Source organism: Equus przewalskii, chromosome 20 (genome assembly GCF_037783145.1).
Source record: "Equus przewalskii isolate Varuska chromosome 20, EquPr2, whole genome shotgun sequence".
Lineage (NCBI taxonomy): Eukaryota > Metazoa > Chordata > Mammalia > Perissodactyla > Equidae > Equus > Equus przewalskii.
In genome coordinates this window covers 32,625,742-32,639,754 of record NC_091850.1, presented here as the reverse complement: position 1 = coordinate 32,639,754, position 14,013 = coordinate 32,625,742, and the positions used below count along the sequence as shown (strand labels likewise).

At 36.5% G+C, this 14,013-nt stretch overlaps 1 protein-coding gene across 4 annotated transcripts in view; it reads left to right on the top strand.

Moving 5' to 3' along the window:
* The window catches only part of CDH6 (cadherin 6), a 125,860-nt gene that overhangs the window by 95,416 nt on the left and 16,431 nt on the right, over nucleotides 1-14,013 (top strand). For all 4 annotated transcript variants that reach the window (XM_008536894.2, XM_070587150.1, XM_070587149.1 and 1 more), the window contains exons 4-7: nucleotides 2,623-2,742; nucleotides 4,696-4,863; nucleotides 6,979-7,166; nucleotides 9,247-9,500. In XM_008536894.2, the coding sequence (XP_008535116.1) occupies nucleotides 2,623-2,742; nucleotides 4,696-4,863; nucleotides 6,979-7,166; nucleotides 9,247-9,500 (730 nt within the window). The remainder of the gene's footprint in view (nucleotides 1-2,622; nucleotides 2,743-4,695; nucleotides 4,864-6,978; nucleotides 7,167-9,246; nucleotides 9,501-14,013) is intronic.

Sequence of the window (14,013 nt, the reverse complement as noted above, 5' to 3'; positions counted from 1 at the left end):
GTCCAGACTAAAGAGTAATGACAATTGCTTTAAGTAGCTGTATACTTGGGAAAGTGACTCAAAGAAATATATTTTTTTAAATCCATAAACAATAGGCAGATGACATCTACGGGATATGTCTTTTACTAACTGGTGGAAATTAAGAGACTTTCATGACATTAATATGGTGAATCAATATTTTGTGCACAATTCTACTAAGAATTTTGAAGTTAATATGTATGCATTTAATTTGCTTAGATTGGGAAAAGGTAAACAGAGTTTAAATTAAGAAAAGAATTCTGCCAACATCACTCTCAGCCACATTAAAATACTTCTTGGGAGACAGTGACAAATTTTAAACTACTTGTATAACGGGTTATTTTTATTTTCACTCTGTCAAATTCAAAAGGGCTAAGTTACATAATAAAAACTCTTCTATAATTCTGTGAGTCAGATATCAGAGCCTTTTTAGCTCACAGTTCCAAGACTTGGAAAATACCTAATCCATGGAAATGCTGTAAAACATCTAAATTTTTCTCATGAAGAAATTGCTCATCTCGTTACTTGAAGTCACTTTTTTTTTGTTAGAAAAATCACAAACCATCACCAAAGCAAGGAGGGGGATTAGAATTCTTTTAAGAGGAAGATTTGTTAGGAAAAATGTTTTTCCTCTAGGTGGTGAATTCAGGAAGAATTAAGGAAGGATTGTCTCGTCATCAGCCCCACCCAGGGCAACCATAACCCCATGTGCACGTTGTCACGGCACAACTATGGGGCTGTCGTTCCCTCTTGAAGTCATCACAGAATTAAATATACATTACAAATATCTGGGGATACCTGGCAGGAATATGTCTTGAGAAGGGGAAGCCTTTTTCTGATTTGCACATAGGCACAGCTGTGTTCACGTTCATCTTTATCATAAATTAACGTGTCATTATTCTGACATATAAAGGCATCTTAAAGAAATTACACAAAGGTAGTGGGACAACAGGAGGGTGCAATAAATGGACTTTGGTGTCAAACAGACTGAGGTTGAAACTATCTCTATTAATAAGCAATAATGTGGCCTTGGGTAAATGACTTGATTTCTCTGATCCTCCAGTTCCATATCTATAAAAAATAAATAATAAATGTCAACTCTTAGGGTTTAGCATGAGGATGAAATGAGAGAACAAGTGCAGAGTCCCCAGAACAATATCTTGCAACTAACAGGCACTCAAAACGTCCAAATAATCATATTCTAAAAGCAGTCAAATTCGTATTCATGTCAAACAAGAACGAGGGTGTTTGTTGACTTCTACTATTAGCTCTTGCTCTAAAATCTATGATGCTCTCATTCTGCCCACCTCGCTTGCCAAATTACAAGGCTGGGTGCTCTATCCTACGCATCAACATGCTATATCCAGAACATCCAACCCCAACGCAGTACAATATATTTGTTCAATGAATGGAATTGGTTAGATATTACAAAAGTAATGTAAAAATTCTCATATTCCCTAAATGTAATTTGCCTTCCCTTTTCATGGACAGGAGAACTCCAGCAGTGTGCTCACCATTTATCTGATATGAATAGCAAAAGTTGGCCATAAAATGATCTTCATCAGTGGGTCTTACCCTTTTTGAAAGTCACAGACCCCTTTGAGAATCAGATAAAATCTAAGGAACTTCTCTTCAGTGAAATATCCATGTAGGCCTGCACATAAAAATTTGCATGCAATTTCATGGGGGTTAGAGATACTTTGAAGGATGTTAGGCAACTGTGGTCCCTAAAATAAGAACGCTGATCTAAAATGTCATAGACTTCTTTGTGCATTTAATTAAAATCATCTTTTATAATTACAGATTTCAGATATGTATGCTCTGCTGTTCAGTCAATTATTATTCAATCCAAAATTACTCTTTTAAAGGTTCAAAACATTTCAGAATCTTCAAATAATCACATAGATTTATCATTCAGGATACTTTTATTTGCAAGTGACAGAAAACCCAACTCAAACTCGTTTAAACCATAAAAGTATTTATTGGTCATGTTACTTAAGTTTAGAAGTAAAGTGTGCTTTGGACATGGTTTGATTTGGGTTGTAGCTATTTCTCTTTAATTTTCTATCCTATTCAGCTTTGTCCTCAGGCTAGCATCTCTTGAGGTCACAAAATAGCTGCTGCATTGGCAGGCTCCACATCAGCACATTACAGTCCAGGAGAAAGAGTGCCTATGACACGGAATTTTCATCAAAATCTAGAGTGGCCCCCTGATTGGGCAACCCCTAACTTATCCCTGTGGACAAAGTAATGCAAGATGCCGATTGACTCAGGCCTAGGTAACTTGAAAGAATCACTGTAGCAAGAAGCCAATCAAATCCCGCCCTTGGAGATGGGTTGGAATCAGTTCTACTCAAAGTCATGGTCATTCCCATGCTTCTCTTTAACCTAATCCTTGTTTATTGTTTATAAATGTTGATCACATTCCTTCAGAGTGAGAAATCCAAGGCTTTATAACCTAGTGTCCTACTGAGGTCCTCCACTTCCTTGCTATGATAGTTTTGTAGAAAATAAGATCTTGCTTTTTCTTCGTGTGTGTATATCAAGGATCCATAACGTAATAGACCCTTAATTTATTTCCAATTCATGTTTCTGTCATTACAGGCACATTTGTTGTTCAAGTGACTGCAACTGATGCTGATGATCCAACATATGGAAATAGTGCAAAAGTTGTCTATAGTATTCTACAGGGGCAGCCCTATTTTTCAGTTGAATCAGAAACAGGTTAGAATTCCTTTTTGGTCTTCTATTTACAATCTGTAATTTTAACTGACATGCTCAGCTGCGCTAGCATATTTTTTTTAATGAAAACAATCAGTGTGATTGAATTTTCTTAGATTTGTCTGCCAAACACCAGTGATATATTTGTAAATATGACATCCAGATCATTTTAATTAAGAAATCTGACAATGGGTCTTTCACCCACCATGTTTATTTAGGGTAGATTCAGAAAAATTATACATTGCTTTATATTTTCTTCCAGTTTTGGATGAAGCTAAAAGATCAATTTCTTCTAATAGCCATTAGAGTTTTTTACAAATATTCCAATTCTTTTTTTAGTTATTTGGTAGGATTGCATCTCTCTATCCTGCTCTGAAGCTAGATGTAGCCATATGATTTATTTGGGCCAATAAAATGTAGCAGGAATATGAGTCACTTCCAGGCACAACTTTTAGACCTGGTGCACAAGCCACCACGTTCTCTTCCTCTGTGCCACAGTGATCATAGATGGAAACCACTGTTGACATGCATCTCCAGCCTGGAAATCTGGGTGTTATCAAGAGCATGGCTTCCTGCTGGCCTGCTCAGAGCATGAGCAATAAATAAACTTTAGTTGTGTTTAGTTTGCCCTGTTTGTTACCACTTTATTGTCTAGCCTAACTAACTGATACAGCCCTAATAAAGCGGATTGCCTTAATAGAATCCTTTTTCAACATCTCATTTTTCTACACTTTCTCCACAAACTATCATACTATCTTATGATGAGACATTTTTTAGTAAATATTGTATGTACCATCTAGTTAATTCTGCATGTATTTTTGCTATCATAATAGTTTAGTTCCTTTTATACATTTTTCAAGCATCCATTGTTGTTAGTAGAAATCCACACCTTTCTAGGTTACTACATCCAGTTGGAAATCAGTGTATTAAGAGGTGCAATGACCTTAGAAAGAATCTCAAGGGGAAAGAAAATGTTAAGTTGAAAAACAATGAGGATAGAAAATTAGAATTATTCAACTTAAAGGACAAAAGGCTAAGGTGGTCTCCTGTGTTTAAACAGAGAAGTACTGGTATTTGGAGAACAGAAAGCAGCTGCACTTTCACTGAAGCCAGGGCTAGAGGAATAAAAATGACCTGTTGTCTGAGGTCTTCTTGTTAAAAATTTAAAAAAAGATTCAGCTTCATTAGTTGTTAAGCACTGAATGTGCTACCAGAGAAGGTTCTAAAGCCTTCTCCAGTGATTTTTGAAGGCATGTTTTTAATTTAAGCATAAACCCTACATAGAGATTAGGCAAACTTTTAGAAGTTCTGTCAACTGATTCTTTTATAACTACCTAACAATAGAGATAAATTTAAGCTAAGAGCGTTGGTCACTGCTGGACCAGTTCAACTAATGTTCACATCAGCTTTAGGAAAACTTAAATTCTCTAGGATCATATAAGACGACAATTACGAGAGAACTGATGCTGTGTTTTCTTAAGATCATAGTTTTGTGGTTTAAAAATCCTCAGAACATTCGTTATGGTTGGTATATTTGCTGAGCAATTAGCCAATTCAGTAAAGTGAAACTCAAGAGTCAGTTCAAGCATATGGCTTTCTTCACAATTTCCTCATAATATACCTAAATGTCTTTTATCAAGCAGCTAAAGTAGTTTAGCATTGTACCACATGCCAAGTTATATTTTGCTGTGTCATCTTAAAACACGTAATATTTATACTACTTACAGTCTGTACTATCGCAGGATTTGACTTGTACTTATTCTCATTCTCCTTGTATTATAGGTGTTTTTTTCAATGTTTCTATCTCCCCACCATGGTTGTAATTTCCTTCAGTATAAAGGCTGTACATAAAAATGACATTGCATACTGTGGGTGACAATCTATGTTTGCATAAATAAATGATTCCATAAAGTATTTTTAATGCCCCGCTTTGCATTCTGAATTTCATATCCATAGGTATCATCAAGACAGCTTTGCTCAACATGGATCGAGAAAACAGGGAGCAGTACCAAGTGGTGATTCAAGCCAAGGACATGGGCGGCCAGATGGGGGGATTGTCTGGGACCACCACAGTGAACATCACTCTGACTGACGTCAACGACAATCCTCCCCGGTTTCCCCAGAGTAGGAACATTTGATTGAATGGTTTCTGCAGTGTGCTTTCGTAAAACCCTAACTTTAAGAACAACATTTATTTTCCATTATCGTCAAAATTAGTGCACTTATAATAACCAGCACTTTATTAAAAATGAGTTGACAATGCTTATGCTCAGTAGATGTGAACATTTATGTTCCTGTATTGGTAATTAGCTGAGCAATGTCTGATATGACTGTTGTTATAAGGACAACATCATTGTTTTATTTTTCCTTATTAAAAATACTACCCCAGACATAAATTTGCTTGTGCAGAACATACGTATCAGGCATGCTGCTATTTGTTAGGAACAATTTGACTTTAGTTTTGTGAATTTAATCAAGCATGTAATCGCTTTTAAATCCTCACGAAGCTTTGTAAGGGGAGGATTTATCATTTTAATGTTTCTAAAAATACAACTGTGGAAATAACCACGTACTTAATCCATTTGTAATCATAAATAGTTTTCTACATTACAGTTAATTGAGATACCAAAAGATATCTCTAAAATCATTAACTCTCATGATTGGATAGGAAGGAAGAAGAAGGAAAAACAACGTTCTTAAAGGCCCATTTTGTATTGAGCTGCACCCTAGACCATTTCACAGAGCACCTCAAGAGGCTACCGGTTTTAATGTAATTTTTCTTCCAGGAACAAAATTCTTTTCTGACCATGATCCTAAGAATACTCAATTCTGTCTTCCAGGAGAGAATAACTGCCCATCATTAAATAGAAAACCCACTTACTCAGTCATGGCCTTTTTCTAAAGCTGGTCAGCTACTATGGGCTTCTTTCATAATGGAGATACACATGGGTCAATAGGAAAGAGTTTTATTTTCTTTACTTTTTTCAAATATTTAATCACAGTTAGCTAAATGCAAAACATTAACAGAACAGCTAACTAATTTCTGATTTAAAGGGTAGAAGAAAGGGTTTTTGAACCCCAAAAATTTCCCCCACAGAAGCATGAAATGAAAAGATCAGGACCACCACCAAGACTTTGCCCAAAAACGTCCTTTTCAATATGGGGATGACATTGAATTCACTCGCACCCTGATAGAAGGGGGACCATACCTCACTGCCCTCTCCGCGGATAGCCTGTGATCTTTACTGAATAACATATCAAGGCAAGAGAGGGGAGACTACCTCTAGAGAAAAACTTGGCCTCTTTTATCATTTTACCAAGGATGAGCCCAATATTTAGTGGGTTAGGATTATTGAACAACTATATTTTAGTGGTGTTGTAGTCTGAATTTTTTCCAAAACAATTTGCATGAGTGGTTGGCAAAATGTAATGGATGAGAGTAGAATAAGTTTTGTGTTTATTATTTTATCTTTTGGTCCTAAGTCCATGCTGGCCTGGCAGATCTAAGTTGAAACTCACATGTAGTTTCCTTAAGCTAATTTTGTGACACAGGCACATAAGAAAAGTATCTATGTATGAAATATAGGTTTTCAATTAGTAATATAAATGCAAGAATGAAAGACATCTATACATAGAAAAATACTGTAACAAAATTCTAAAGAAAAATCAGTCAGAAAAAAAATTAAGAGCTTTCTTTCTCAATGTATTTATCTATATTCCTCACTGCAACCAGACCAGCTCCACGTACCAGTGAAAGAATGTCTGCTTAGATACTTTCTCCAAATTGCTGTAATTCATTTTCACCTTCAGTTATCATTAGCAATGACAGAAAGAACTCTTTTAAAGAAAATCTAGCCATTGGCATGAAGTCACAGTTCAGGTTACACTCATTTTCTGTTCTTTCGGCTAGATTACGTTAGGAGGGGGCTTGGAAATCTGCGCCCTCCTCTAACAGTTCGGTCTCTCAGTCACACTATAAACTTGGAAGCCTATTTCCAGGACAAGAAAAGTGTTCTCCATTTGCAAAGAGACAGGTCATGAAATAGAAGAAATATTCTTAACAGTAATGAAAGTCAAGATGTAAGCAGAATAGGGTGCCATTAATTACTTTGAAGAAAGCACAAATCTGCTGGCATCTGTGGTAATGTCTGAAAGAACTGTTAGAAAATAGGTTTTGTTTTTATTATGATGGCATATACTTAGCCTGTGTCTGACTTATCTCTGTCTGGTGATTAACAGGTACCTACCAGTTTAAAACCCCTGAATCTTCTCCACCGGGTACACCAATTGGCAGGATCAAAGCCAGCGACGCCGACGTGGGAGAAAACGCTGCAATTGAGTACAGCATCACAGAGGGAGAGGGGCTGGACATGTTTGATGTCATCACCGACCAGGAAACCCAGGAAGGGATTATAACTGTCAAAAAGGTAATGCCATTTATTAATATCATACAAATGGATGCATTTACTTTTCTCTGGTCCCCAAGTATCTGGGGGCAGTTACATCTCACATGAACATTCCTCTAGATTCTTATTTTACTAATTATTTCTTTTAAACGCCAAGTATAATTACATTCAGATTTCTTTGGTTGCCTTTTAGGGGTCCTCAATAATCTGATGCATTCATCAATTCCATACTTTCAATAAACTTTCATTGAGAACCTCCTAAGTAAATAAATAATACGAACAACTGATATACAAAAAAGTACATAAGTAAATAACATAAATGAACAATAAATTAAAAAACAGTGCCAGACGCTGTGTTAGATGCTGGCTGTAAAACAGTGCGTTCAACACCAAGATCTCTGCTCTCAGGGAACTTCCAATGTGGGGAGAAAAGAGACAAGGAAGTCAATAAACAAACGCATATAACTACAAATTCTGACTCATGCTTTGAAGGAAAATAGCAATACAGCAGTGATAAAGATGACCTGAATTAGAGAGAGAGGAGATAGAAAGACCACAAAAATAAACTAAGTGACACAAATTTCCTGCAAGCTTTTTAGTTACTTTTCAGAACACAATAAATTTTTTATATACTGAATTCCTATTTTTCCCCTATGTACTTACTCACTATTTACCCCCCAAAATTCTCCAGCACCCTGGAGCAGTATGCAAAAGTGTGGCAAAAATGTAAAACCAATAAACTATGTGCTTCAAAGTGAAAAGTAATATTAACCTTGGTTACTTTTTTAATGATTTCACTTTTATCATGTATGGTGTCATATCTTCTCTCTCCTTTGCCACACTCTTCTATCTGCTGGTAAATATAAGCAGAGGTGGACATAAAGAGCAAGAAAATTTTTTCCTCTTAAGCTTCGGATTACATGTCTTAATATCTGCAAACATAATAAAACATGTTTAAGTGACACTCAGACCAATGTTTTATCCTATAACATAATTAGGAAGCCTATTAGTGTGCATTAACCTCTTTAATTTTCTTGGTGCCTTATCAGATTCAAACTGAAATTTTGCCTAGCCGACTAAATCACATTCACTAACATCTTGATTAATTGTGTTTCTAGTGAGCCTTGTCATATTAGCATCTAAAACTGAAAGTCAGCAATAAGCATTTGGGTTCACTCCGTCTCCAGAAACAGAGATGCTTTCCCTAAAGACCTCTGACAACAATGATCGTTACTTTCTTTGGCAAGTAATTAGCCCAATGCCCTTATCAGGCCATCACTTGGAATATTTTATCACTTCATACCAAAAAAAACATTTTTAATCTATTTCATCTGAATGAGGATGAGGGAATCATGATGCAAACCCATGCTTCTCAATTCTAGCTGCACATTAGACTTGCTAGGGGAAGTGTTTAAAAGTATAGATTCCCAGGGCTGGCCCCATGGCCTAATGGTTAAGTTCAGAGTGCTCCACTTGGGTGGCCTGGGTTCAGTTTCTGGGCACGGACCTACACTACTTGTTGGTTGCCATGCTTTGGCGGTGACCCACATGCAAAATAGAGGAAGATTGGCACAGATGTTAGCTCAGGCAAATCTTCCTCAGCAAAAAAAAAAAAAAAAAAAAGTCTAGATTCCCATCCCCATGACGGGTATTTGGGTTTAATGAGTTTAATGGTCCAGTGTGGGGCCCTGATATTGGCAAATCTGAAACACTCATTAGGTGTTTAATTAAAGTCAAATGTGACATCTGACACAGAATAATCTACTGCATATTTGCCAACTTGCCCCTAACATGGTTTCCTCTAGTCAAGTATAAGGATTTTTTTTAAAAGAGGGTTTAACAGACTCCTGCTTCCAGGTCCCCTTTCCTGCCCATTATACCTTGAACCCCTACACCCACTTTTAAGGCAACAGCGGACACTGTTTCAGCCCACACTTTCAGCAGGATTGTGTGGCCTCTGAACTCCCATGCCATTACCCAATATCACACTGTGTAGAGATGTGTCTAGGACATATGATCGCATTCATTTTTCAGTGATTTGCACTAAAAATGATTCGTGTCTTGGCTGCTATAAATATGTCCCTTCTCCCCACCTCCCAAGCTCTTGGACTTTGAAAAGAAGAAAGTGTACACCCTCAAAGTGGAAGCCTCCAACCCTCACGTTGAACCCCGCTTTCTCTACCTGGGTCCATTCAAAGATTCCGCCACAGTTAGAATCATGGTGGAAGATGTCGATGAGCCCCCCATCTTCAGCAAACTGGCCTACATCCTACAAATAAGAGAAGATGCTCAGATAAACACGACGATAGGCTCGGTCTCAGCGCAAGATCCAGATGCTGCCAGGAATCCTGTCAAGTAAGCATACTTCTGTGACATGTCTCTTTCATAAGTGTCAATCGATTTATATTCAAATATATGCCTGCAAGTTCGAAAAGATGGATCCTTTTTCTCTAATTAGACAATTGTGTCTTCGCGAAAAACTGCTCCAAATAGCACCTTCACTCTCCTTGCTCAACGTAAATATTATTTTAGCAGCAGCATAAACCTAAAAAACACAAAATTGGAGGAGACAAAACATAAAATGAGCTATAAGGAGTTTACTGCTTACTTAGACGTCAGATAAGGTAACGCAGCTGAATGGCCTGAGATTTTTTTTCTTTTAAGGTCTTATATTTGTCAAAGAGTGGCATGGAGAAAGCATTGTGATTTTTAACAAACAAGGCACTGGGCTTGAGAGTCTGTTTTCAAATGTGGAAGAACCCATCATGCAACACTTAGAGACAGAATTATGCTCCATTTGGATGCATAATTTTTTTTCTTTCACAGACATGAATAAAAACAAGAACCATTTCATGATACATGTCTGTGAAATCTTGGGAAAATTAATAGAGCTGAATCTAAATTTAACCTATATAAGTAAGCTCTATTTTACCTGCACTTTCCTTCCACCTTAGTTGTAAATCATGTTGCAAGGAAGCCTCATTGCTCTTTGAGACCACTGATCCTTCAGTATTCTAGAATCTTATCACAAAGACACTGGAGGAAACTAACCTCCAGCTTTTAGCCAGTAGCTTTGTTGACTAGATGAGAAGAGGGCTAAACCAGAATATCATTGTGTAAATTACTCCCCAGAAAGAAAGTAAGCAGACTGAGAAGCTAGAGGAATTCTTGCCAGTGAGTCCACAATATATTCCGATCAGGGTCTTTGCTCTGTGCCAATCACGTTCTAGGCATTAGGGAGTCAACAGAACACAATACCAAGTCCTGGTCTCGTGGAACTTACATTCTAATTGGGGTGGATAGAAATAGGCAAGCAATAAATATGTAATATGTCAGATGAAAATAAATTGTAAGCAGTAAAATAAGACAGAGTATGGAAATAAAGTGTCTCTGGGGTACTATTTTAGATAGCGTGGTCTGGCTTGGCTTTGGCGGGAAATCATCTGAGTAAACATTTGAATGAAATGAAGGGATGAACCATGCTGATAGCTGGGGGAAGAACATTCCAAGAAGAGGGAAAAGCGAGGGTAAGGTCTGATACCAGCACTTGTGTGGCATATAAAAGAAGTAACAAGGAGGGGCTGGCCCGGCAGCACAACGGTTAAGTGTACACATTCCACTTCAGTGGCCCGGGGTTCGCCAGTTTGGATCCCAGGTGCAGACATGGCACTGCTTGGCAAGCCATGCTGTAGTAGGCATCCCACATATAAAGTAGAGGAAGATGGGCACAGATGTTAGCTCCTTGGCCAGTCTTCCTCAGCAAAAAAGAAAAAGAGAGGAGGATTGGCAGCAGATGTTAGCTCAGGGCTAATCTTCCTCAAAAATAAAAAAGAGTGACAAGGAGGCCTATATAGCTAGAAGAGAGTGAGCGAGGTGGAGAGTGGTAAGGTAGAGGCAACAGAGGGGGGCTCTGATAGGTGGTGAGTGTGGCAGGTTCCACTGGAGTTTGTAGGCCCTAGTCAAGATGGGGTTTTATTCTGATTGAGGTAAGAAGCCACTGGAGAGCTTTGAGTAGAAGCATTATCTAATCCAAAACTACTCTTTAAAAGGATCACGCTGGCTGCTGGGTGAAGACTGTTGTTTCAGATAAAAGAGTCTGCGGCTCTAAGGGGGTCACTTTCTAACTTTTCAGCCACTGAGCCTCTTGTTCAAATGAAACCATATGGCAAGTCCCACATCTGAAATACAAAAATGCCTGGCTTACTTTCAGAGAATAATTTTAAATCATTGGGAAAATAGTCTCTGTTGTGTTATCATTCTACTGGACTATCTGTAGACATCCTGAATTGGACTATAGTCAACCCACAGTAGACACATGTGAGCTCCACAGGTCAAGTGTTCCCCCATATACATAGAATATTAATAAGGGAAATGAATGATGGCCTTTGCTTGTATAACACAAATAATTTTAAGTACTTTCACAACTATTCTAGCACTTGGAGTTTGTTATCCAACTGTGTAAGAAAAATATCTTAGCAAGTCAATGTCAAGACCAATTTAAAAGTATTAATGCTGGAAGTTTACAAATATGAGCTCTGGTTACCTCTTTGATAAGTGAACATGTTTTTGTTGTTGTTGTTTGCTGAGGAAGATTAGCCATGAGCTAACGTCTGTTGCCAATCTTCCTCTATTTTGTATGTGGGTTGCCACCATAGCACGGCTGCCGAGTGGTGTAGGTCCGTGACACAGGCTGTCCAAGCAGAGTCCACGGAACTTAACCACTAGGCCACAGGGCCAGCCCCTCAACATGGTTGTGATCGAAAGAGATAATGTCTTCTGAGAATTTAGGTGGCATTTTTATATCTATTTTTCTTTTTATACTGAACAGATTTTTACGCACTGTGCTCTTTTATGTTTTAATGAAAGAAAGTAGTTAGTTTGTCAGGCTGGGTTTGCTGTCATCTAACTTTGAAGTTTTTTCTTCTAGCCCTGCCTTGGTACATACAGATTTGAGCTATAGATATAGATTAAAGAAAAGTAGTACACATAGATACATTGGTATATAAATGCATGTTCTGGTAATTTCTTTCATAGGATAAAATTGATTTTTATGTTAGAAAAGTACATCCAAACACAGTTTTTGGTTATTCAAGACATAAATAATAAACAACTAGGTGCTAGACAATATGTGAGATGCACAATTAATACTAGAGAATTCTTCCCCCAAACATTGATATATCATGACGCAGGCACAAGTCTTTAACTCTTTAATCACATAAAATAATTTTGTTCCAATCATTATTACGTTATCACAAATAACCTTTGATTTCCATGAAAGAGTCTTATAAAATATCACTGTGAATACATATTATGAAAAATTTACATGCAAACACACTTCCTTTCCTAACCCACAAATCTTCCTGACTTGAGGATACATTAGAAGACAAATTGTTGAGTCAAAGAATACAGTAAAGTTCTAGAAAAAAACAAAGAGCGAGCTACCTAGCAGAACGATCTGCCACAATCATGGTGGGATTGATTACCTTGTTCCTTATCAGATATGATTGCAGTTAATGAGACTGGATGGCAAATATCCTGGATATAAATTGAAATACTTTGGAAAGAAAAACAATAAATAAGCTTTTGTGTGCAAGCATTCGTCCTAAAGAATGTTGACATTTTAGGTACTCTATTAATTTTTAAACCTCCCAATTAAAGAAAAAAATATATACAATTTTGGTATTTCCTAAATAGTTATTTTCTCTCTAAAATTGAAAGTTACCTTCAACTAAAAATTCCTCACTCCATACCCTTTATTTCGAGGCTTGATGGGAAAATATGATGACATGTAAAACTTAAAACTATAGCATGGAAAAAAGGGACAAAGAACAAGAAAAGATGAACGCTGTATATAATTGTAACAGCTTGTAAAGGCAGTAAGTAGCGTGTCTTAATGTTGACATTTTTCATGAGGGAAAAATATATTTGTAGATAATTATTACATTTCTTACAAAGTCTATGGATATTGAGATTTCCTTTGGGTAATTACTTATATGCTATAATTATTTATCTTTCTCAAATTAAAAATGAAGAAAGGTAATCAAGTAAGTTCAGTGCTGTTGACTAAAATTCTTTTTTTTTAATAATTGACTTGTATCCCTGTATAAGTTTAAGGTGTACAGCATAATGACTTCACCTGCATATATTGTGAAATTATTAGCATAATAAGTTTAGTTAACATTCATCATCTCATACAGATGCCAAAAAAAAAATGGTTTTTTCTGTAATGAAAACTCTTAGGGCTAAATTCTTAATAAATTTTGATGCATAAATGGCAAAAACATTAGTTGTTTCATCTGTTTCAATCATTTTGATAGTAAAACATTAGGTTTATATAAATTGAAACTAAAATTCTAACTCAACTTTACAGATAGAAGGATAGATAGATATCCATTGTGAACTTCATTAATTCTCTTTAAAATCAGGCTTAAATGGCCTATAATAATGGAATATCTATTTTATACAGATCTCCTGCTAGATAAAAAGATAGATTTTATTAAGATAAGATATACTGTTTATTATAATTCACTAGTTACATTTTAAAACAAAATTATTAATTGAAATATAATCTCGGACATGATACACTATTGCAACTTAGTAACGGGTTGATTTTTCTTAGAGCATTCATAATAATTCCACATGTGTATGACTAGTTAAGTCATTTACTTCAATTGTATTTCTACTGAGCTGACGTTTTTAAATCTCCAACCATGATATAAATTTTGAGAATCAAGCTGAAATGGACAATTTTTTGTTCCCAATGGCCTTAACATATCAACTTTCTTCTGAATGTTCTCTTTAATGCTCCCCCCATACAACAGAGTGTACACATACTTAGCCCTTTATGTAGCTTTTCCAAAAACTAGTA